This window comes from Vulpes lagopus, chromosome 11 (assembly GCF_018345385.1).
Source record: "Vulpes lagopus strain Blue_001 chromosome 11, ASM1834538v1, whole genome shotgun sequence".
NCBI lineage: Eukaryota > Metazoa > Chordata > Mammalia > Carnivora > Canidae > Vulpes > Vulpes lagopus.
The window spans coordinates 76,689,814-76,714,187 of NC_054834.1; the positions used below are offsets into that span (position 1 = coordinate 76,689,814).

Here is a 24,374-nt window from a genome sequence, read left to right on the forward strand (position 1 = left end):
CAAGGGCTGCCTGTCTGATACAGAGATGGATGGGGCAGGCAAGGACCCAGGAGGAAGTGGGCCTGGAGTCTAGCCTTTTAACGCCGCCCAAGATTTATGGAGCAACTGCGAGTGCTCACTGGGGCTGTCACTCTGCTAATGTCATTGGAACAAGGTGGAGGTGGCAGGGAGGGGACAGTGGTAGCAGTGAGGCTGGGGCTGTCTGCTGCCTGCCTAGGGCTGGAATAGAAGATGGCCCCAGACCTCTGAGATGTCCTCTGCCCTCATGTCTGCCACCTGTGCCCCCTACCACCTGTTGGTCCCTCCAGCCTTACCACTCCCATTCCCTGCCAGCTGCCTGGGTGGGAGCCACAGGCAGGAGCAGCCTGAGATTCGGTGGCCCAGGTCCCCATCCGGGTCTACTCAGACTGAGCTCTGTCTTCCCATGGGGTCACCTGAGGTTTCTCTCTCTTTTCCTGAGTCCAACCCCACAGGGGTTCAGGCCTCTACCCACTCCCTACCCTCCTATCACCACCCATCCACCTACCCCCCACCTCTCCACCTATCCCCTCTACTCATCCATCTGCCCTCCATTCATCTATCTAACCCCTACCCCTCTCTCTACCCCGCCACCCATATACTCCTCCCACACCCATCCATCTACTCCTTTACCCATCCTCCTTCCTTCCCCATCCAACAGTGTACCTCCCACCCACCCATCCATCCATCTCCCCCTCACCCACCTATCACCTACCCACCCCCCATCCATGCATCAGCCAGGAGTGGCCTGCCCCAGCCACTGTAAGCTGTGCTGACCCTTACCTGCTCTATAGCTTTTTCCATAGCACTGATCCCCTTTTCGTGGACTTGTATTCTGTTTATTCCTGTTGCTTGTCTCCCCACTAGAGTGCACTAGAATGCACTCTCCTCAGGGACCGGTTCTAGGGCTTTCCAAGCCTGTTTATGGGGTGGGTGGATCGTTGCACCCTCTGTATGCGGGGCACTGCCTGGAGATCTGGCACACAGGTCCAACAGCCCTGCACTGGGGGTGGGGGAGGGACCGCAGGCAGTAATGGGGGGCAGGGTTGCGGGGAGGGCAGCTATGGCTCAGAAGGAGGCCTGGGGGGATGCCTGGGTGGCTCAGCGGTTGAGCATCTGCCTTTGGCCCCGGGCATGATTCTGGGATCCAGGATGGAGTCCCACATCTGGCTCCCTGCATGGAGCCTGCTTCTCCCTCTGCCTATGTCTCTGCCTCTCTCTCTGTGTGTCTCTCATGAGTAAATAAATAAAACTTTAAAAAAAAAAAAAAAAAAGAAGGAGGCCTGGGGCCCAACCTGCAGGGCATTGGTGAAGCAGCCCAATTAGTTGTTAGATGAGTGTGAGTGTCTGTGTGGTGGTTCCAGGTGCAAGGGGATTGCGACCCCTCAGGAGCAGGAAAGGGAGTCAGTCTGCGGCAACCCTGCCCTCAGTGAGAGCCCCATGGGCTACTGGGGCCAAAAGCACTTAATCCAACGAGTCCAGGACTCTTGGGCCAGTCTCACTGTAGGGCTGGGCCCCCACTGGGCCCCGGGGCCAGGGTAGGTGGTTCTGGCCACACAGTGAGTCTCTGGGAAGCCCCCCTCCTCCCCCTCCCCTTCATCCCTCCCCAGGGCTCTCTCTGAGCGTGGGCAATGGTGGGGACTCAGGACTGGCTCTGCCCTCAAAGAGACCCAGTCTGGTAGGAGGCTGCCCAGCAAAAGGGACATCTGACTCCAGCCCTGAAGGATGAATAGGAGTTCAACGGGTGCAGAGGGAGAGAGGGATAGAGAGGCCTGGCAGGTGGAGGGTGCTGGGGGAGATGGGGTGGGGACCCGATGGGCTGGAACTGCCTCCCCGCTAGACCCCCAGATCCAGAGATGGGGGGGCACCCTGCTCATCTGCCTCCCTCCTACCTGCTGGAGAGACTTTCACTGGCTCCATAGACATTTTTTTAAAGGCAGGCCCTGCTCCCATTATACGGTAAGAAGGGAGGCGGGCCCTAAATCAGGATGGGGATCGACAGGGCCCTGACTCGTGTCTCTCCTGTTTATTAGGACTGAAATGTTTACTCGGCGATAAGGAGTCAGCTTTCTCGTGGAGCTTTGTGCGCTCTTTTTCAATTACCCCTCGTCTTTCTCTGCCACTTTTGCACTAAAGGGATAATAAATGTATCGGAGCGTTTCAATTATTCATCTAAATCATGACTGCGCCTGCCATGGCCAAGCTTTAGTGACAGATTAATTCAGGGCCGCCTTCGGCTCACGCGGCCACCTTCCCCGCTCGCAGGGCCGGCTCCCCAAGGGCCTGTCCCGAGGGCTGGGCGGGCTGGGGTCAGGCAGGGCCAGAGCCAGGTCCTCTCCGCGCCCCCTGCCCCAGGCCCACAGCCCGCCCTGCGCCCCGGCTCCCCTGCCCAGGCCCGGGGTATCTCCTACCTGAGAGAGGCCAGGGTGGTGCGGCTTCTGCCACAGCCCTCACCTGGCACAGGGCCTTTGCACGTGCTGCTCCTGGGCCCAAGGCTCCCCTGCCCTCCCCCCGCCACCACCCTGCCTAGTTCCCTCCCTGGCAGAGCAGCCCCCCAACCATCACCCCTCCTGCTGTGTTAGCTGAGGACTCGCCATGCTCTGCCACTGTCCTGAGTGCTGGCACCCAGCGGGCCCTGCCCCTCGTGGGCTGGCATTCTGTCACCATGATAGCCACACTCCCGTCTGTGAGGTTATCTAAGTACCAGCCGCCTCCCCCATCAGACTACCCTCCCACCAGTCATGCACAGGGTGTCTGTCTGTCCATCTCCTGGTCACAGGTGCTCATGGAACCTGTTTGTGGGCCAGCTCTGCCCAGGGGCCCTTGTTCCCCTGGCCCGAGCACCTGTGTGTGTGTGTTGCACGCCTGCCCTGGCCTGCCACGGTGGCCCCTCGGCTGGAGCAGACCCCGTGGTGCTTGGCCCACCCTCGCCTCCCCTCTCCTCCCCTCCCTCCCTCCCCACACAGATCCAAGGCCCTGGTGAGGGCTGTGGCACCACCCCCTTTCCTTTCTCCTTCTGTCTCTCACTTTTTCTTTCTGTCTCTGTCCATCTCTGTCTCTCTCTGCCTCTGCTCTGTCTCTCCCACCTGCACAGCATTTCTGGGCTGCTCCCCAATTCTCTCACTCAGGTACCCACTCTTTGTTTCTCCTTCTCCCATTGTCCGAACCCTCTTCTGCTCAGAGCCCGGCAGGCCTGGGGCATCAGCAAAGCCTCGGAAACATCCAGGCCTCCTCTTGTGCCCAGTGGCTGCTGGTGGCCGCAGCCAAGGCTGGGCTCAGCGGGCAGCCTGGGCTGGGCTCGGGGGAAGCAGCGGCCCCAGGGCCGAGCACCCAGTCCCCAAGCTAGTCTAGAGCCCCACTGTGTGCCAAGGGGAGGAGGAGCAGGGTAGGCTGTGCAGGGGAGGGGGGCCTCTAGCCTGAGCTGAGCAGACAGGGCAGGAGCATCTGGTGGGGAATAGCAAAGCCCCCCCCGCCAGCCCCCTGCACACCCAGGTCCCAGGCCACAGCATCCCTGCTCAAATCTCCCCCGGCAGCAGCAGCAGCAGCAGCAGCAGCAACAGAAGCATCTCTAGCTTCCTCCACCACTTCTGCAGATGCAGCCTCCCCTTCCCTTCCCCCTCCTTGCCCTCTGCCTCCCCCCAGCCCACTCCAACTATCCCTGTGGCCCCCCAGTCCTGGCCTGAGCCCTCCTCCCCCAGCTTCCTGAAGCCACAGCGTTTTCTCAGAGTCCATTCAGGCTCTGTTCTGATGCCACCTCCTCAGGGGAGCCTTCCCAGCTGCGAAACAAGGCCCACTGACTCCCACCTCCCTTCCCTGGTGTCCAGCTATGTTTTCTCCCACCTCATGGCTTGCAGCACCGAGGCAAAGCCCCACCACCCTGCAGCCCCCCCCTCCCCGCCAACTGCGCAGGTGGGAGAGATGCAGAGGCCTGGCATCTAAGGTGGGGACTGGAGGGAACCCCAGCCTTGCTTGGGCTGGAAGATTTTATTTCATGGACTTGTGGGAGTCATGGGAGGCTTTAAGAGCAAGGGAATGAGGTTTCCTCCCCTAAGGAAAGGCCCTGACCTCCCTGCCCTTGCTCAGCTGGTGATGGCGGTGCGAGCAGCTCTCCTGAGCACCCAGGCCTCGGAGCCAGGCGTCCTGGAGCCTCTCCTGCAGGATCCTGGGTACCATCACCACAGCACCCTGGGGTGTACCATCAACATTTCCATTTTGCAGATTACAAAACTGAGGCACCAAGCCCCTGGAGGGAACTGTGCTCCCCACCCCTACCCCGCACAGGCCCTGGGAGGGACAAGGGTCTCAGGCCTCTGGTGGGGCTCTAGCCTAGGGCCCTCGGGCCCGCACCCCACCCACGGCAGGCAAGATGCCGCCAGGCCCCTGCCTGCAGCTGCCATGGGGATTTTTAATAACGGGAGTGATTTTTGCATGATGAATGAGGCGCTGCCATTGTGTACATAATGAAGCCCTAATGTTTTCAAATCCCCATTTAAGGAGTTGATCTCACCCCGTAATGAATTTCACATCACATCGTGGAGTTGTTGTCCATCCATCTCCTCCCTGGGGTGCCCACCTGCCTTGGCACTGCGAGGGTGGGCTCTGTCTCCCCCAGTAGGGTGAGCCTCACAGAGCTGGGGCTAGCACCAGTTTGGTGATTGCGCAAGTGACTGGGAGGGTGTGGGCAGAGGTCAAAGGTGGTCCTAGCAAAGGGGCACCCCGTGAGGTTGAGCCTCCCAAGGCTCAACTGGGGCCAGGGAGGAGACCGGAGAGCAGAGGTGGGAGTGTAGAGTGGACAGAGGGAGAAGGGGGCACGAGGTCGCTGGGGTGGGTCATCCTATCTGGGCTTCATGACCGGGCTTGTCTTCTACAGGATTCAGGGCTTGGAGGCCTCCCAGTGGCTTAGGCATCTGCCCCGACCTAGCTGGTACCCTCTTGGGGACTCAGTTTCCCCATCCTACTAGTGGGGCCAGGCCCCTCTCATCCCTGGCATTTGGGATCTCTCTGCAGGGGGGCTGAGGCCCAGGCAACAGCTGCAGGCAATACCAGGGTGGCTGGGGTGGGGGGCCTCTCGCCAGGCTGGGCTCCCAGCCCTGAGACGTGCAGGGGGAGAGGTCTGGGCAGAGAGTGGTCTCTGGGGCCCACACCCAGGAGCCTTCCTGCGCTCAGGAGGTGCACCCTTCTCCCAGCCCCCTCAGGCTTCAAGCTCACCCCCTGCCGCCCCAGCCCTGTCTGCCCAGGGCTTTCTCAGTGACATCTCCACCGGGTGGTGGCAGCATTTCTGCCCCTCAGGCAAAGGAGGCCCCCAAGAACCTGACGGCTGAGCTGCCATCTGCCTACAGAGGCGGTGACTGTGCCTTGGTCTCCCCATCGAAAACAGGTGACATGGGGGACAGTATGATAAAGTGCAGTGTCTCACTGAGTGTTCACGCCAAATGGGGAGGGAGGTGCCATTACTCTGTAGAGGTGGGACAGGGAGGGGGAGTTGCCCAAAGCCACCTGCAGGCTTATAGGCGGGATTTCCAGGGAAAGAAATCCCAGAGGGGGCACATGGGGTTGGGGCGGATGAGACCCACAGGTGGCAGAGGGGGATGGGGAAGTGGGGGGATGGGGGCCAGGCCCAGCGCCCCTTAGGGTCTCTTGCCCCCTGGCAGGGACACAGCAGCCCCCCTCTCCCCCAGGCCACCGGCATCCTCTTGTTCCTGTAAATAATTAATTAGTCCCTGCTTGCTTGTTTGTTTAGCATGAGGAATGCTCCCCTACTGAGACGCATTTATTGCTGAATAAATTTAAATATCTAATCTTCCCTTCATGAATATTACAGCACCCTAATAGCGGCCAACATATCCTCAGCGCCTTGGCAAATGGCCCCCATAGGAGCCTGCTTGCCGCCCGCCTTTGCCAGCGCTGAGAGGGCCTGACTCCAGCCCCTGCCCTGTCTGGGTGTCCTCCTGACCCCCCAAGCTCCTAGGAAGGGGTGGGGTGTGAGCTGAGGCCCCCCCAAGCCCCCGTGAAGTGTAGAGGCTGCAGCAGGAGGAGGGCTGCAGGGGACTCTGCAGCAGCGTGCCTGACCTTATTTAGGGGGAGAGCCTAGACCAGGATAGAGGACAGACAGGGTCCCCAGGGCGGAGGACAGACAGGGTCTCCAGGCAGGAGCAGCATCTGACACACTCAGGCCGTGACAGAAGAGGTCAAGGAGGCAGACAGTCTCCCAGCCAGCCTTGCTGGATAGGACAGAGGTGGCTGGTGGTCTCTGCGTGGGAGCTGCTGAACAGTCACATGGGATGAGGGACCCCAGCTCCCTGGGCAACCAGAGTCCCCAGGGTCCATCTGCCCGGAGGGCAGTGAGTTGAGGCAGAGAGGGGGACATGAGCCCTGCTGCAAGGAAGAGGGGTGTGCAGACAGCAGGACAGGTTTGGAGTTTGGGCAAGGAGGGAGGGGAAGCCAGCCAGCAGGGTGAAGGGAGGTTGTGGGGAGAGAAAGCCTTCTATGGTCCTAGAGGAAGTAGAGCAGTCCAGCTGACCCTGGGCAAGTCTTTCATCTTCTCTGTGGCTCGATGTCTTTTTCTATAAAGCAGGGAAATTTGTAACACCCCCCAGGGTGGCTGGGAGGACCGACAAGGGGGAGTGTGACCCGCTTAGTGCCCAGCAGGGCCCCACAAGAGGCTGCACAGCCTGGAACTCCTGAGCCCCAGCCCAGCTGGGAGCCTGAAGGGGACCGGGCAGGGGCTGAGGAAGGAAGCAGAGCAGCCCTTAGGGCAGTCTTCCAGGGAAGGGTTCCTTCGGCCCCATCAGAGAGACATCTGAAGAAGGTGCCACCGACCCACCAACGGGGATCAGCCTCCCCCAGAGGGACTCCAGGGGGCAGGGGTTGAGTTGGAGGCTTGAGGTTTGTTTGGATATGGCTAAAGGTCCCAGGGAGGGCATCGAGGGTAAACTGGTATGAACTGAGGTCACCACCATCCCACCAGGCAGCCCCAGGGTCATGTGGATGAGACCCCAGGCAGCCTCCTCCTGTGGGTTCCAGGGTTCAGCTTACCCCACCTTAGAGCCAGGACATAGCCAAGGGAGCTGAGCCAGGAGAGCTGCCGTTCCTCCGGACAGACAGGTAGCCCTTTGACCTGTGGTAGCCCTTTGACGTGTGACTAAGGACAGCAGGCTGAGGGTCCCTTCTGGCACTGAGATGTTAGAGCGACAAGGCCGGTGTGTGGAGAGGAAGGGGGCCAGGCCGTACTTGGTCCTGATGGGGAGAGGGGTGAGGCAGGGGTGGGGCCCAGGGCCTGCCCCTCATCTCTGCCTCCACGGAACAGATCCCCCAGGTCCCCCAGGCACTTGCATGGCAGTCCCGAGCCCTGGCCCTGGCCTGGATGCTGGCGGGGGTGCTCCAGCTTCTGCTGGCTTGGATCCCCTCCTCCCCCTCATGCCCCTGGGTCAGCCCCAAAGGCCTGGCCGCAGGCCTGTCCACCTCTGCAGGAAACATTAAGTCCCGGAAACACAGATCTTGCTGAGCTCCACTTCCGCACAGCATCCACCGCAGGCCAAGGTTGTCTGCAGGGTGGACGGCACCCGGAGATGGCAGGCAGCTGGGTCCAAGTGGCTGACAGCACTGGGGCAGGGCCCAGAGACCCCGGGAGAGCCAGCTCACACCCATTCCTGCATATGCCTGGATACCCGCCTCCCTTCACAGTCCCAGGTATACACGTGGAGCACATCCTCCCACTACCACGCTGTCCTAACAGCCTATACGCACATCGCTTTCACCCACACCAGGCACTGGCTTAAGCACCTTACAGAAATTAACTCAATCCTTCCAAAAGCCCTATGAGATGAATGTCTACTATTAGCCCATTTTATAGATGGGGCAGTTGAGGCCCAGAGAGGTTAAGTGATATGCTCTAGGTCGCACATCTGTGACTGGCACAGCTGGGACTTGGGTCCAGGCTGCCCAGCTCCCCAGCCCCCGCTGTCACACACGGTGCCTGGAATAGACATGCTCACTGCACATGGACACTGCATGCTTGCTCCAGGCTGCACACCCATGAGTGGCACCTGGACAGGTAGCTCAGTGGCCCTGCCTTGGGTCCCAGTCTTGCCCCCTCCCCACTGGCCACAGCTGCCCTTACCCTTCCCTGCATAGGAGAGGAGGGTAGGACCCAGCCCCAGAGTCCTCCCAGGGCTCCCCTAGTTCCTCCACCCCATCCATCCCACCCCTGGGATGCTCTAGGAAATTGCCTGGTGCCAGCTCCAAGTGAAGTCACAAAATTAGGTTTAATTGGGCCCCACGGGGCACAAGAGAAAAGAGAAGAGGGGGTGGGCCAGCTGGTGTCCCTGGACTTGTGCCAAGACATTGGGGCTGGGGCTGTGATTCAAGAGGAAGGGCCTTGGTTTGCGCATCTGCAAAATGGAGAAATGGGTTTTTTTCCGTGCCGCTGGGCATTGGGAACACCGGTGGGTTGCTGGTGCCCCAGGAGCTCAGGGCGCAGGCTGCGGTGCCATCAGGGCTACGGAGCTGCCAGAGGCGGTCACTTTCTCCCCGCCAGGGTGTACTCCCCTGAGGAGGGGTCCCTGTCGCTATTTCCAGATGAGCCGTAGCCACTGGGGGGCGGGAGGGGGGGGAAGGACCAGAGCCGAGCCCCGCCTTTCCCGCGAGGGCCTCTCGGGCTGCTGCGCCTGGGTGAGATGGGGCCGGAGGCGCAGCTCCTCCGCGCTCCCGCCGCGCCCGAGGTGTTTATGGGGCCCGCGTCCCCAGGGTTGCCGCCGAGGCCCCGGAGCAGCTCTCGGGTAAACAAGCCCGGGGCCGCCGCAATTAAGCCGGAGGCGCTAACCAGGCAGCTAACGAGCAGGGGGCGCGCCCTGATCCGCCTGCGTGGCCCGGATCTACCTGTCCGCGGGGAGCGCGGAAGCGGCTGGGAGACCCGAACGCCGGGCCCGGACCGCGTCTGCCACTTGTAATTGGGTGACCCCAGTTTCTTCATCTGTAAAGTGGGTCCTCGGGTTTGCGGCGGCGTGGAGCGGCCTTGCCTTGGGCTGGGTGCGCGCTGCCAGTCGGCGCCCCAGGCCTCTCGGGTGCGGGCGCCCACCGGTCGCGGGCCCCGCGGCGCGTCCGGGCGGGACCCGGGAGGGAGACCTTCCCCCGGGCCGGGCTGGGGTGGCGGACTCCGCCTGGCGGAGCCACCCGGGCCCCCACCCCGCGCGCGCCCCTGCAGCGCGGCGGGGAACGAGCAGGGCGGGCCCGGCGCGCCCCCTGCCGGCTGCCCCGCGCCGCCTCCCTCCCGGCCCGCTGCGGCCGCCCGGCGCCTGGGCTCCTGCAGCCGCGGACCCGTAGGGCCGGCGGGCGCTCCGAGAGGCTGGAGGCCCGCGAGTCGTGGCACGGCCGAGGAGCTTGGGAGTATTCTGTGCCTGGGCCTCCGCCTTCCCTTCCGTAAAATGGGCTCAGGCGAGACGTGGGGAGCCCCCAGCTCACTGCCCCCTGCCCTGCAGTGGACGGCTGCATCCACCGGGCCGCCGGACCCCTGCTCACCGACGAGTGCCGGACCCTGCAGAGCTGCGAGACCGGCAAGGCCAAGATCACCGGCGGCTACCGGCTGCCGGCCAAGTGTGAGTCCGGCCCCGCCCTCGCGGCGGGGCGCAGACAGGGCACCTTGTGTAATTGCGGGGAGAGGGGAGCAGCCCCCACTGAACTGCTGGAGGCCTCGTCAGGGGTCACCTCTTAACCTCAGTGCTGGGAGCCGGCCGCTCCACGCGTGCCCCGGAAGCAGGCGGCGGAAGGGCCAGAGCCCAGGGGGCAGAGCCTTCGCTCACCCGCTCCGCCCCGCTCTCAGCGGGGTCCATTCGGATGTGGGGAGCGGGGCCCCGCGGAATTGCCTGTCTCTGTGGAGGACCTCATTGGAGCTCGAGGGCACACCTGTGTCCCACATGGATGGGGGTCCTCCCCGGGGACTCTCAACTTAGGGAGGGCCCAGGCCGGCAAGGGGAGAAAACCTCTGAGCCCCTGGAGATCCCGGCCAGCCTGACCCGTCGCCTCCGCAGATGTCATCCACACGGTGGGACCCATCGCCCACGGAGAGCCCAGCGCCAGCCAGGCCACCGAGCTCCGCAGCTGCTACCTGAGCAGCCTCGACCTGCTGCTGGAGCACCGGCTCCGCTCCGCGGTGAGGGGGGGCGGGGCGCCATGCGGCGGGGTGGGGCGGCCGGGAGCGGGGAGCAAGGCTCTCCGGGAGGGCGGTGGGCGAGGAGCGACTCGGTCCTCAATTCTCTCCCACCTTCGCCCCCGCCCCAGGCTTTCCCCTGCATCTCCACGGGCGTGTTTGGTGAGTTGCGGGTGGGGTGAGGGGTGGGGCCTAGAAGGGGGCGGGACCGGACTAGGAAGTGGGTGAGCCCAGATGCGGGGAGGGGCCCGGGCGGGTGGGGCAAGAGGTGGGGCTGAACCCGGCAGGTGGAGTTGGGCGGGTCCCCGGGCGGCGAGGTTGGGGGGCCAGAGGCCGGGCTCAGGGGGCTCAGTCCCGCTCCGCTGGGTCTCCAGGCTACCCCAGTGAGGCGGCGGCGGAGGTAGTGTTGGCCGCGCTGCGCGAGTGGCTGGAGCAACACAAGGACAAGGTGAGTCCTGGGCCGTCAAGGAGATCAGACAGGGGTGAGGGGGTAGGGTGCACCCAGGTTCCACTGACCAGCCCGGTCTCTGGCCGCACCAGCCCTCGGTGCATCCTTTCCTTCCCTTGGGACCTGTTTACTCGTCTGAGCCCAGCGTGTCCAGCCAGGGCGATGGAGTGCACACCATGAACCCCTTCTGTGAAGGGTCTATGGCCCCTCCGCCCCCCGTCCCCAGTCAGACAGGTGAAAACCTGCCCATGTGGGGGTAGCGGTAAGATGAGGCAGCCAGGTTGTGGGTGAGCCCTGCCCAGGCTAAGCAGGCCCCGGCGCAGGTGGACCGGCTCATCATCTGTGTGTTCCTGGAGAAGGACGAAAGCATCTACCTGCAGCGGCTCCCCCACTACTTCCCAGTGGGTAAGCACCCCGCGGTGCCCGCGCTGGGTCAGCCCTGCCCCTCCCCCACCCACCCAAGGGCAGGCTCTCACTGTCCTCTGCCTTCCAGCCTGACGGCACCGCTGCCCACCCTGCCCAGGACTGGTAAGCAGGGCCTGACCTGCCACATGGCTGCCCACTAACTGGCCCACTAACACACCGGCTCACCCCCACGCAGGAAAGCCAAGAGGGGAGGCTGGGGGAAACCCACCAGCCACACTCTCTGACTCTTCCCCTCTGCCCACAGACTCCCCTGGGCCTACAGGACCTCGCTCTCAGCTCTAAGAGGTCCCCGAAGCCTGCATCTGGGCCTGGGCACCCTGTTCCTTCCCTCAGCCCCCTGCCCTCAGGAGCCTCCTAATAAAGACCACCCTTGTTGCAGCGACTACCCTCTAAGTGCTGGCTGGGGAAGGACGTGGCAGCCCAGGGGTGTGGACAAGTGCCTTTGGCTTAAAGGGACTGGCGAGAGAGCACTTGGCGAGCTGGGCAGGTGGAGGCATGGGCCAGACGGCAGAGGTGGGCAGCAGCACTTCACATTTATTGAGGGTCTGCCCCCAAGGAGCTCACAGCCTGGGGGCCAAGACCCCACATGTGCTGGGGTGGAGGAAAAAAAGAGGTAAAGGCAAAGAGGCAAGCAATGCAGAGACACCGTGGCCCAAGCAAAGGGGTTACAAAGCAGGCACAGGCGGGGGGTGGGGGGTGAGGAGAAGGGGGGAATGGCGGCCCTGCAAGTCCTGCCTAGACCTCAGGATCACGGACCAAGCACGGGACTCAAGGCTGCCCCTCCCCAACCAGGTTGGTACCACCTGGGTGGAGTTGGTACCAGCTGGGTGGGGGTGGCACTGGGGTGCCCCGGCTCCTACACCTGCCCTGAGCCAGGCCCCCACGGCGTCAGCCTTCTCCACCCAGGACTGGACCATGCTGACCCCTGACAGGAAAAGGGCAGGCAGCTCAGGTTTGGGGGCCCTGACCAAGACAGCAAGGTGGAGTCCAGGCCTGTAAGGGAACAGCTTGAAGCCTGGGCAGTCCTATGTCCCTGGGCAAGGCCCCCAAGGAACTTCCAAGGTTCTCATGGAAGCCACCTCGGGAGGGAAGGGATAGGTGCCTGAGGGGGAGGAAGCAGAACCCTGGTACCCAGGAGGGGTCCCCAAGAGGCCCCCTCAAAACCACTCCTGGTGGGAAAGCTTGGGTGTGGACAGGCAGAAGGCAGAGAAGAACCCATGGGAGGGGGTAGAGGGACAGCCAGACACATAGCAGCCAGGCAGCAGCAGAGCAGGGACACGCACACAACGCGGCTCACCACCAGCATCCCCTTTAATAAAATGTGGAAGGTTGCGTGACAGGGAAAGTGGAGGAGGGAGTGAAATATGACCATTTACAACCACAAAAAACTTCTGTACATGTCTAGCGCCCGGCAGAGGGGAGGGCAGACAGGGCAGCAGGAGGCCGGGGCCAGCCCTATTTGTAGAGGATATCGTAGTGTCCAGGCCGGTAGAGAAGGTACACCTTGGGCTCAGAGCCCTCGGGGAAGATGTGCGGGTTGGTGGTGCCGCCCTCGCCGCGGTCCATGTACTCCACCTGGATGGAGACGCTCAGAGCCTGGGCCAGTGCGATGATGTGAATGTGGTCGCTCTCCTTGCACATGGGCTCCACCTCCTGCAGCACAGGTGGGGGTCAGCGCCCCTCCCCCAGCCCCCCCTCCACCACTGTGCTCCCCACCCCGAGGTGAGAGAGAAAGAGGCGGCACCTGCTGGCAGAACTCCTTGACTGTCCGCCCGCCCTCGATGAAGTGCTCGAAGAACTTGCTCTCGCGCTGCAGGTAGCCAGAGGTGAGCAGCCGCAGGTACACCACCAGGTAGTCCGAGGTACTCTGGTCGTTGAAGGAGGCCAGCAGGTCAGCTACAGAGGTCTGCTTCTCCACCTGCTCGATCAGGTCCATGAACTGCCACCCACAGGGGACAGAGGACACAATGGAGAAGGAGATGGGTCAACCCTGCCAAGGCCAGGTGACCCAACCTCCACCCTGGCTGTGGGGGCACCAGGGGCAGCTGGGCTCACCGTGTTGTGGAAATCCTCGATTGTGAATTCAGTGAAGCCCTGGGACACCAGGTCCTCTTTGCTCTTGGCAGACACAGCCTTAAACCTGCAGGTGGGAGGTCAAGGGGTGCCAGCATGGGCTCCTCAGCCAGCAAAGAGGCCGGCCCAGGACTGGGGGCCCCTACCCCCCACTCAGAATGGAACCCCAAAGCGGGAGCCCCGCCATTGTCAGGCCTTAGGTGGAAATGCATCTCCTAGTCCCCCAGAGAGATGGGGAGGGAACCTCCTGGCAGTTCCCAAGTGCCCACCAGCCTCACCGCTGCAATTCCTTGCTGTCATCCAGCAGCGCCTCCAAGTGGGAGAATCCGAAAGCTCGGTAGAAACAGTTTCCATCAGGCCTGGTCTTGCGGATGTAGGAGTACTTTTTGTGGAGGTCCTGCAGAGAGGCACCCCACCCGCCCGCCCCCATGCCGGTCAACATCAGGCCGGAACCAGGATGGGCCAAGGAAACCTTTCCCCCATCCCGAAAGAAGTCACTGCCCTCCTTGGCTGCTGACTCCAGTGACGGGAGTCACTTAGTGACCCACTGGCCAGAGCCTCAACAGCCTCAGGAAACTAGAACTTCTTCGGTACACACTGGCTGCTTGGGGCATCAGAGTCATCACCAGCCACAGGCCTACCATGCTGCGGAGTGTGGGGGCCATTTCTTCAAAAAAACAAAACAAAACAAAACAAAACAAAAAGGACAAATGAATCAGTCCTGGTTCTACATAGCTTCTCCAGAGAGCAGCCTTTCAAACCACTTGAGTCCAGGGCAGACAAATGAGGATGGGCGTCCAGTGCGGGGCTCAGGAAACAGCATCCGCACTCGCCTTCCACACCCCACCCACTCACTCTCACGGGTCTTTTCTCTGCTCCAGCTGCTTTCCTCCCTAAATGCAAGGGTATTTCTTCTGTCGAACCTCCCCACACATGTGGGGCCACTGCTCACAGCGGGGCCTCCCTCCCCTGGACTATCTTGCACCATCTCCATTCTCTCTAACCCCCTGCCCACCTTCCCAATGATCTCACTGCCTTTCTTTCTTTCTTTCTTTCTTTCTTTCTTTTTTTTTTTTTAAAGATTTTATTTATTTATTCATGAGAGACACACAGAGAGAGACACAGGCAGAGGGAGAAGCAGGCTCCATGCAAGGAGCCCGATGCGGGACTCGATCCTGGGTCTCCAGGATCACGCCCTGGGCCACAGGTGGCCCTAAACCGCTGTGCCACCGGGGCTGCCCTCTCACTGCCTTTCTGAGGACTGTCACCCAGCACCCCTCAGCCCCAGCGAGCATAGCAGTGCACAGCCCTCTTCTCCTGACCCCCGGAGGGTCTGAGGCTGCTCCCAGGGCCACCCCTCTGGTCCCCATCAGAGCCCCAGAGCCTATCCCCTCCCTTAGGCTCAAGGACATTGTTCCAGGAAGCCTCCCCCTCCCTCCAGCATCATCAGTGTTTTTCTCCCTACAGGTTTAGACTCATCAGCACACAAACTCAACGCTAGTTCTTGCTTAAAGAGAAACAACTCCTCTGCTTCTCATGAATCCCTTTCAGCCACCGCCCAAGTTCTCTGCTCTCTTTTGTAGAGAAACTGCTCTGGGAACTTGTCTGCACTCCCAGCTCCACCTCTCTTCTACTACCTCCACCTGAGCCAAGGCCACACCTCTCTGGATAGGCTCCTAGAGTAGCATTCACCATGAAGGGGGGCACCCCGCAACCTGGTGACCCCAGCCAATTCGTACCACCCCCTCCACACCCTCCTAGTCCGTCCTGTCCTTCATGGAGACTGCAGGCCCCAGCCTTACGGCACCCTCCTCCCTCCTCTCAACCTGTGAAGATCAGGGCCACCCTGGATCCACAGAGCACCCTTTCTCAAGACACCACGTGCTGTTCACACACCACGTACCCACCCATGGTACCTGCTATGTGAAGGGCACCACCCGGCTCAGGCCCAGGACAGCTTCTGCTGGTCAACTATACTCACTCCCTTACCGCCGCTGGTCTTGGGATTTGAACAGCCCCAAATATAACTCTTTGCCTGCCGATCTCTTCCCTCCACTCCCATCTGACCCATACATCCAAGTACTTGTCCATTCTGAGCATGTCCTGACCCCACGGCCCCTCAGCCATTCAAGCCAAAAAGCCTCTGTCACCCCCTGGCCCCAGCCAATCTATCCCCCAAGTCTCCTCTCTGCGGCTGCTCACTACCCTAGGGCACTCTGGTCCCAGTCACTCCCTCCTCCAGACCTCCTCCCAGGCCTCCCGGCTCCAGCAGCCAGAAGAACCAGAGAAACCTGCTAATTCACCTCCTCTCCCAGGCTACGTTCAGGCCACCTCCTGGCCCTCCCCTGCTCCTCTCCGTGCCACTCCAGCCACACTGGCCTCCTCAAACCACACCATACCTCACAGTGGTCCCAACCTGCCCCACTCTGCCCCATGCCTACAACCTGATCTCCTGCTACCTTTTAGTCTGTCATTCCAACACCACCCTCTTGGCAAGGCCTTCCACCTGCCCTCCCTCTCCCCCTTCCCTGCTTGACACTTCTCCAGAGCACTTACCGCCTTCTGACACAGACGCCTGAGATACCTGCCTTACTGTCTTCCCACTGTGACACATAAGCTTCATGAGGGTGGGAGCTCCTCGGCTGCACTCCTCACTCTGCCTCTGGGACCACAAACAGTGCCTGGCCCACCGCGAGTGCTCACAGATGGTCAATCACAGCACACAATGCGTACAAAGAGCCCAAATCACTGCAGCTATTGGAAAAGCTACTAGAATCATTCTGAGCACTTATCCCGTGCCAGGCCCTTTGCTGAGGGCTGGTGCCCACTATCCTAAACCTCACCGGGGCCCAATGCACAGAGGAGAAAAGTCACCCAAGTCTGAGTGGGCTCTGCTGTCTAGGCAGGACACTCCAAGGGCGGAGGTGTGCTAAGGCACCGCACACAGCAGGGGTGGCAGAGGGCAGTAAGTAGACCTGTGCACACAGCACACTCGAATGTGTGCTGGAGGACTCAACACGAAGAACAGAAGCTCCAAGAAATTCAGTGCGTTGCCTAATTCAGTGCAGCCAGAACTGGAATCCAGGTATGTCAGGCCCTAAAGCCAGTGCCTTCATCTATCTCTCCACAGTCCTCTTGGGTAAATTGCAAACACTGAGCAAGGGGTCCGAGTAGACCACAGGCCACACACAGCTGGATCTGGCCTGTAGGTGTGCTGTTTGAACCACACATTTTAAATCTGCATTCGCTGCCTGTTAGAAGTCAGGAGATTCACATCAAAATCATTTCTGGCTTGTTTTGGAAAAACAGGTCAGGGAAACAATGGAGTGAGAGGCATGGACAACCACTATTTGCCCTGCAAGCTTCCACTCCCTGCAGTTGGCTGATGTGGAAGCTTGGTGCCCACCCCCCACCTCCTACTCCCCCCTCCGGTTTACCATCTAATCTGGCCACCTTCCACTGCCTACCTCCTTGGCCTGAGGGAGGATATGAATAACCCCAAAAGCCCTTCCTTTCTGGTGGAAGGCTCTAAGCATCTCTCATCTTGGGGTCCAGGATAACATTTACTAAGCTCTCAGGCTGTGCCTACTGGATACTATTTACACACACCCACTGTCCCAGCCCTCACGGACAGGGAGTGGTTAGGGATCTCACCTCAAGTTATAAGTGATACTGCTGGGCCTTGCACAGGTCCACAGGTCCCTTTGCCCCACTGCTGCCTACCCCTCTACAAACATCCCAGAGGCAGACAGCAGGATGTGCCCCTGTCAGAACCAGCCTCTCCCAGCTGCCCAGCACCATGGTGAGCAGCAGACCTCAGCTACTACTCAGCCTGCACCAGGCCCCACAGGCACCATCTCCATCAACAACAGCCCTGCGTAGAGCTACTTTTTTTACTCTGATTTCACAGCAGAGAACCCCACAGCTCAGAGACATGGAAGGACCTGTCAAGGATACAGCTCTGTATGGCACAGTCAGGATATGAATCAAGGTCTTTTTGATTCCTGAGTGTGCACATTTGAAGCAGCAACCAGAGGGCTACCCCAACATGCTACCCTCTCTGAGGTCAGGCCAGCAAGGAGCAGGTCTTAAGCAAGCACACTCCTGCCCCTACTCCTACCCCCAGGGCTTTTCCTGCCCCCTCAGCCAGGCTCCCACCTTGATCTTCTGTTGATAGATGTTGTCATCCTCAGCATACTCCTTGTACAGGACCGAAAGCTCCAGCCGCTCTGAGACCAGAGGGTTCTGCACAGCAATCTGCAGAGGGGAGGAAACCCATCACGGTCTGGCATGCTGGTGGAGTACTCACACCTAACAGCCAGAACACCTAAAGGAGGGGAGCTGGAGCAATCACCCAGTGGCACAGTGATCCCCCTGCCTATCCCAAGACACCCAATACCTAGCATAGCTTGGAGAGGATGAGCCTTTCATTTCTTTCTTTCTTTTTTTTTTTTTTAAGATTTTATTTATTTATTCATGAGAGACACAGAGAGAGAGGCAGAGACACAGGCAGAGGGAGAAGCAGGCTCCATGCAGGGAGTCAAATGTGGGACTCGATCCTTGGTCTCCAGGATCACACCCCTAGCTGAAGGTGGCGCTAAACTGCCGAGTCACCGGGGCTGCCCAGAATGAACCTTTCAAAAGAGAGATAAATAGGCCCCAGGCCCAGGCTATACAGGTTCCCCATAATAGGGCCAAGGGGAACAGCCCCTCACCTCTTGCTGAATTCGGTCCTGCTGAGCCATGATGGCTTCATCATAAGCAAGACAGTTAACACCTGGAAGAAGGAAGCAAGCCAAAGATTACAGTGAGCCCTAGCTGTCTCTGTGCCAGGCAGCTAGGCCGATGACAAGAGCATCCTAGGCCAGGAGACCAGGTATGGAATCTGAAGTATGTATCTTAACACCCTGCTTTACCCCAACGGTGTGATCTTGACAAAGTCCTTTCCCTTCCAGGCCTTAGTTTTCCCATCTTTAAAATGAGGGGGTAAAGGTATGTCCTGCCCCAACATGTACTCATTCAGCTCTAACACCACCCTCACCCCCGCTTTCTAATATCAATTCCCAGCAGCCTGAGAATGCTCTGGGGCCAGGCAGGGTCTCTTGGTGAAAGTAAGAGGAGGAGGTAGAGTTCTGGGCTGGAGGAGAGCTTCCCGTAGCCTGCACTTTATTTGATCACACCCTTCCTCCTTCTGCTGTGCTGGGTATTCTTAATACCCATTTTACAGATAACAAAACAAATGCAAACAGGTGAAGTAACCTGCCCAAGGTCATAACTAACAAAGACCTGTGCTCAAATCCAGGTGTGCCTAATTCTAAAGTCTGAGCTTTTTACCACTTCTCCTCTGCTCCCGTGTGGCAGAGAACTTTCCCCACCTTTCTCCCCTCACTGAAATGTCAAGAGGAAGAGGTGGTACCTACCAGGCACTGGATTAAGTGTTCATCAGTGACTTGGCAGGTCCACCTGTGGGCCCCACCCTCAGCAGCCCCTGTTGGGCCCAAACTGAATTCTGGTCCTCGCTCTTACTTAGGAAGCCTCTTCTGGGGGCCTCCGACTCTCAGCGTTCAGTCTCAAGTGTGCAGTTAAAAGGGGTGTGTGTGTGCGCCGAATGACTTTTAAGGTCAATCCTTTTCAGTCTCAGCATCCCGGATCCTCATCTGGGCCCTGACCCATCCCTTACACTCCCCTGCAATGGGGCTGTCCCTCCCACCCGAATGACCTACTCGGTCCCTGCGGCCTAACCGCCTAAACGCGGGTTAAAAGGGAGAAGGCAGCAACGTTTTGAAAGGTCCACCTCCAGAGGTCTAACAAAACAATGCCCAGGAAGGCGGAAAGGGGCTGCAAAGCCAGAAGAGGGGGCTCTACCGGAAACGAGGGCTGCAGTCCTCAGGGGCACACACCAGAGCCGCTCACAACCCCCGGCCGCCCTCAGCATCCCGAGCGGCCCGCCCAGTCCTTTGTGCTCCGCGGCTCGGCGTAACTCGACGCCCTCTCGGGCGCGGGCTGCTCCGGAGAGGGCGGGCGGCCAGGCCCCGGCTTAGGCCCGGCCTGACTGCAAGGATTGGGGTTGGGAGGGCTGGGGACCCGGGAGCCCCGCGGCCGGCGCGGAGGGGCTGGGCGGGGGGCGGGGCGGCCCAGGCCCCGCCCCGGGCGCGCGCGAAAGGAAAGAGCCACGGGCCCGGGCCCGCCCCGCTCGCTCGCCCGTCGGCCCTACGGGCCGGGGGTCGCGGCGGCGGCGGCAGCTCCGTCCATTGTGAGGGGGAGGGGAGGCGGCGGCGGAGGAAGGGGCCGTCCGTGCCTTTCGCCCCTGGCCGCCCGCAGCCCCGCCCCCAGCCTCCTCGGGAACCGGCGGCCCGGCATCGCCCCGCTAGCCCGGGCCGGACGGCCCTCCCCCGGTCAGTACCTTCGGAGTCGCTGCCGAGCGGCTCCTGCTTCTGCTGCTGAGGTTCCTCCGCCGCCATCTTTAAACAGCACCGCACTGCCGACCGCTTCCGGGTTAGCAGCTGCCCTCCCCCCGGAAGGGAGCCCCTCCTCGTGGCCCCTCCTTGGCAACGCCCTAGCGACGAGCTCCCCTCGGGCGTCGTCACCTGCCGGGCCCGCTGTCAGGTGTGGCTGCCGCCCCGCCCACTCCCCCACTAGCTCCTGCCGGGCCCCACCTTCCCTTTGCCCAAAATCCCCAGTGAGAAGAGCCTCCCGGAGCCAATTCAGATTTTTTGCCCCTGGAGTTTGAAGCGCGGTTGGTGTGGCTGACGTGATTGGGAGAGTGAGGTTAAGCCACGGGAGGCAGCGTCGCGGCTGCGGACCCCAGAAATCTTGGCAGCGACTGCAGTGAGGAGAACCTGGCGGTGGAGGCGGAATCGTGCTGACATCAGAGCCCCGGGACGCCACGGCCTGGGACCGTGGGCCGCGCTTCTGAGCGGACTTTGGGGTCCCGTTTCGGCGGGGAGAACATGCCCCTGGGGGTCAAGACCAAAGTCTTGGGACCTAACTTTGGACTCCGTGCCGTTCTGGTTATGAGAAAAGCAGTCCTTACCTCTTTTTTAAAGGAGTTGATAAAAATGGAAAACACTAGGGTTACCAGAGGTTAGGTGAGGGGAGGTGGCTGGAGGAAGTGGATGTGATTGTAAAAAGGTTGAGGGAGGGATCCTCGTGCAGATGGAGATGTTCTAGATTTTATTTTTAAGATTTTTATTTTCAAGTAATTACATTCAATATGGGACTCCAGAGTCACTTGCTCCACCCGCTGGCTGCCTGCCCATCCCACTTTTTTTTTTTTTTCAAGTAAACTAAACTCTACCCCCAAGGTGGGGATGGAGCTGCAGACAGACCTGAATGAAGGTCAAGAGTTGCACGATCCACCGCCTGAGCCAGTTGAGCGCCCCTTAAATGTTCTATATCTTTTTTCTTTTTTAGATTTTATTATTTATTCATGAGAGGCAGAGAGACACAGGTAGAGGGAGAAGCAGGCTCCCCATAGGGAGCCCAACTCGGGACTCAATCCCGGGTCTCCAGGATCCCGCCCTAGGCTGAAGGCGGCGCTAAACCGCTGAGCTACTAGGGCTGCTCAAAATATTCTACATCTTGACTGTGTATGAATACTCCGGTAGGTGCTGTATTGTAGTTTTGCAGGATTTGCCAATGGGGAAAACTGGATAAAGGGTACAGAGGATTTATTAAAATTGCCTAAAATATCAAAAAACAAAAAGTTTAAAAAGCAGCAAGCCCAGGGTGCCTGAGTGGCTCAGTCCATAGAATAATGGGACTCTTGATGTCATGGGTTGGATCCCTACATTGGGGAGTTTATTAAAAAAAAAGAAAAAAAAAAAGGAACAAGCCTTAGATGCTAAAGATGCTGTTTAGAGAAGTTAAGATTTGCAGCTCAGTTTCCCAACTTGTTCATGACAAGACAGCAGTGTTTTAGCACCAGTAGGAGGTACAGTCCCAATGAGACACCTCAGTTTGCGACAGTATAGGAATGCTATATGAGGGGATCCGTGGGTGGTTCAGCGGTTTAGCGCCTGCCTTTGGCCCAGGGCGCGATCCTGGAGTCCTGGGATCTGGAGTCCTGGGATCGAGTTCCACTTTGGGCTCCCGGCATGAGGCCTGCTTCTCCCTCCTCCTGTGTCTCTGCCTCTCTCTCTCTCTCTCTCTCTCTCTATCAATAAATAAATAAAAATAATGTTTTTTTAATTTTTTATGATAGTCACACAGAGAGAGAGAGGCAGAGACACAGGCAGAGGGAGAAGCAGGCTCCATGCACCGGGAGCCCAACGTGGGATTCGATCCCGGGTCTCCAGGATCGCGCCCTGGGCCAAAGGCAGGTGCCAAACCGCTGCGCCACCCAGGGATCCCAATAAAATAAATAAATCTTAAAAAAAAAAAAAAAAAAGGGGAACCCTGGGTGGCGCAGCGGTTTGGCACCTGCCTTTGGCCCAGGGCGCGATCCTGGAGACCCGGGATCGAGTCCCACGTCGGGCTCCCGGTGCATGGAGCCTGCTTCTCCCTCCGCCTGTGTCTCTGCCTCTCTCTCTCTCTCTGTGACTATCATAAATAAATAAAAAATTAAAAGAAAAAAAAAAAAAAAGAATGCAATATGACTAAATATGTTCATGAGTCATGAGCTACATCCAGTCCTGGAGTAGGGCACAGTTGGTGTCTGGGCTCACCACACAGCCCACAATGGCCTTCTCACAGCAACACTACAAATGCCAAATCTGTATCCCAGCAACACTGCAAAATTACTGTTTATTGGATCATTGAGCTTTGGGGTTGCTTCTAAGCTCAAGAATGCAAAGCATCTACCTTGTTTGGACCTGGGCTTACCAATAAATTGTTCATTCCTTTTCCCAATTTTAACATCAAAATCTGTAACTGCCAATGAGATCTTCAGAAGAACAGCTATACCCAAAAGAAAAGCTAAGATATTTGATGACAGCAACAGGATTTCTCTTTGGGTTTCCAAAATCTTGAAAACTGCTATAAGACTATTCTGCCTCTACTTCCCCATATTTCAACTAGGGAGTCCATAGGGCATACAGGGACACAGAAATCTGGGGTTGGGACTAAAGGTCAGGACAGGAAACACAGCTGCTCTGACGAGTGAGAAGGAATCCCAGGTGTGACCCAGGGCTGGACCACAGCCAGGCTGCCCACACCAAGCAAATACCTCCCTCCCAGGGGTCTTGAGCTTTAAAAACAGACCTGTCCCTTCAATATGTAAAAGGATCTGTAAACAAGGGTCCTTTCTCCTCCCTGCTCCCCGGCCCTTCCCCCTCTTAGGCAGAATGGGAAGAAGGGGCACCTGGCTGGTGCAGTTGGTGGAGGGTGCATGCAACGCTTGATCTTGGGGTCATTTGTGCCCCACCTTGGGTGTAGAGATTGTTTAAAAACAAAATCTTCAGGATGCCTGGATGGCTTCATCAGTTAAGCATCTGTCTTTGACTCAGGTTGTGATCCCAGGGTCCTGGAATCAAGTGTTGCATTGGGCTCCCTTCTCTGCAAGGAGCCTTCTTCTGCCTCCCTCTCTCCCTGTCTCTTATGAATAAATAAAAGTTTAAAAATTAAAATAAATACAAAATCTTTTTTTTTAAATGGGAAGGAGATGACCAGAGGAAGGCTTTGGCTTTTTTTTTTTTTTTAAAGATTTTATTAATTTATTCGTGAGAAACACACAGACACAGGTAGAGGGAGAAGCAGGTTCCCCGCAGGGAGCCCAATGCAGGACTTTATCCCAGGACCCCAAGATCATGACCTAACCCAAAGGCAGACACTCAACCACTGAGCCACCCAGGTGGCCCAAGGCTTTGGCTTATAATCCAGCCCAGGATGGTTGATTTTTGCCCCGGTCTTCTGTATGCTGATTTATTTGGCAATTAATAACTAACTGTCTCTTACCCTCATCCTATCTCTTCTATTTTACCATTTTAGGGTTTTGTTTCTCTATCCTGAAGCATCTAAAATCCAACTGGCAGAGCTACAGGAATCTCTGTCTCCCAATGTACCAACACAGAAATGGTCCAGTGCTCTTGGCCCTGACTGCACTGAGTCTTGCAATGAAACAGGTAGCACTGACACTTGTGTTCAGACTGCTGTTGAGGATGGTCACAAAGGTGATAAGCGGCAGAGGACCTTATTTTCCATTGTACTGACAGGGTAGATGCCTCCTCATAGCCCTGGGGGCACACCACGTCCATGTCTGACGGATTCTGTCATGTGGAGGGAGAAGAGACTCCATTCCAGGCCTCAGACTAAAAGCTCAGCTCCAGAGGAAGAGTTTATGAATAGTACAGAGTAGCTATAGGGAGTCAAATGGCCCCCAGGCCCATCAAACCTCTCCCACCTCTCAGGGGAGGAGGCCAGGCAACAAGGACACAGCATGGGCCCTGGGACAGTCACAGTCCTCACTCCCCCTACCCCCCACCCCTCCTCCTGGAGGCCATGGCCATAGCTTTCCAAGCCTTCAAGGTGGGCCAAAAATGAGGGCTTGGCAGTCCTTCCCAAGGCAGGCTTGGTGGTCAGGCATCTGCCCAGATGGGAAGAGTTGGGGCATGCCACCCCCAAGTGAACCTCTGAAGCTACTGCCACAGAAACCTGTGATGGTCCACAGGCAGCCAGCTACAAAATCGTGTCTAAAGAGGCTTTGTTGGTGCAGAGGCCAGGCAGGTGAAGCTGAGCAGGGCCTGTACTTTGAAGCTGATGGCTGGGTCGATACTCGTCTGCAGGGTCCAGACCACCTAAGGCAGAAAGCAAGCAGAGGAGGGGTAGAAAGGACAAAGGGAAAGCCCCTCTCCCCGCTGCCCTCCACCCAGACCCAGAGTACCCTCACTCCTCATTGGGGCACTGTACTCCTGTAAATGCCTCACATTCCAGTTTACCTGTCTGCTAAGGATCCAACCCACTGGGGCCAGCCCCTCCTCTGAGAACCTCACAAGGAAAATGATGCATTAGTTTCCTTGTTGCTGCCATAACAAATCACCACCAATCTAGTAGCTTAAAACCACACAAATGTACGGTTTTATGGTTCTTGGAGGTCAGGGTTCTGGTGTGGGTTGTACCAGGCTAAAATCAAGCCATCTGCAGGCTGTGTTCCTTTGTGGAAGCTCTGAGAACCTGCTTCTACTTATGCATGTTGTTGGTAGATTCAGTTCCTTGCAGCTGTGGGATTAGAGTCCATATTCTTGCTGGCTATAGACTGAGGGCGGTCCCCAGCTTCCAGAGGCCACTGCATCTCTTAACTCATGACCCACTTTCACTATCTTCAAAGCC

At 58.7% G+C, this 24,374-nt stretch overlaps 2 protein-coding genes across 2 annotated transcripts in view; one reads left to right on the plus strand and one right to left on the minus strand.

Moving 5' to 3' along the window:
• Window positions 1-11,418, plus strand: part of MACROD1 (mono-ADP ribosylhydrolase 1) — a 150,530-nt gene extending 139,112 nt beyond the window's left edge. The window contains 6 exon segments of the mRNA XM_041773774.1: window positions 9,495-9,611; window positions 10,044-10,165; window positions 10,294-10,324; window positions 10,537-10,610; window positions 10,934-11,015; window positions 11,281-11,418. Of these exon segments, the coding sequence (XP_041629708.1) occupies window positions 9,495-9,611; window positions 10,044-10,165; window positions 10,294-10,324; window positions 10,537-10,610; window positions 10,934-11,015; window positions 11,281-11,318 (464 nt within the window). The 3' untranslated portion in view covers window positions 11,319-11,418.
• A 132-nt stretch (window positions 11,419-11,550) lies between these two features.
• OTUB1 (OTU deubiquitinase, ubiquitin aldehyde binding 1) lies at window positions 11,551-19,619 on the minus strand. Its single transcript, XM_041773775.1, has 7 exons — window positions 19,513-19,619; window positions 17,825-17,886; window positions 17,268-17,366; window positions 13,388-13,506; window positions 13,092-13,176; window positions 12,781-12,975; window positions 11,551-12,689 (listed from the first exon to the last, which is right to left on the minus strand). Exons 1-7 carry the CDS (start codon window positions 19,568-19,570, stop codon window positions 12,492-12,494), a joined length of 816 nt encoding a protein of 271 aa, XP_041629709.1. The 5' UTR covers window positions 19,571-19,619; the 3' UTR covers window positions 11,551-12,491.
• Window positions 19,620-24,374: the final 4,755 nt, after the last annotated feature.

Excerpts from the sequence above, each read along its gene's own strand:
- OTUB1 (XM_041773775.1), bottom strand. The coding sequence starts at position 19,570 with ATGGCGGCGGAGGAACCTCAGCAGCAGAAGCAGGAGCCGCTCGGCAGC. Across the intron at positions 13,507-17,267 it reads TCTATCAACAGAAGATCAAG|GACCTCCACAAAAAGTACTC; the intron begins GTGGGAGCCTGG and ends GCCTCTCTGCAG. Across the intron at positions 12,690-12,780 it reads TCAAGGAGTTCTGCCAGCAG|GAGGTGGAGCCCATGTGCAA; the intron begins GTGCCGCCTCTT and ends CCTGTGCTGCAG.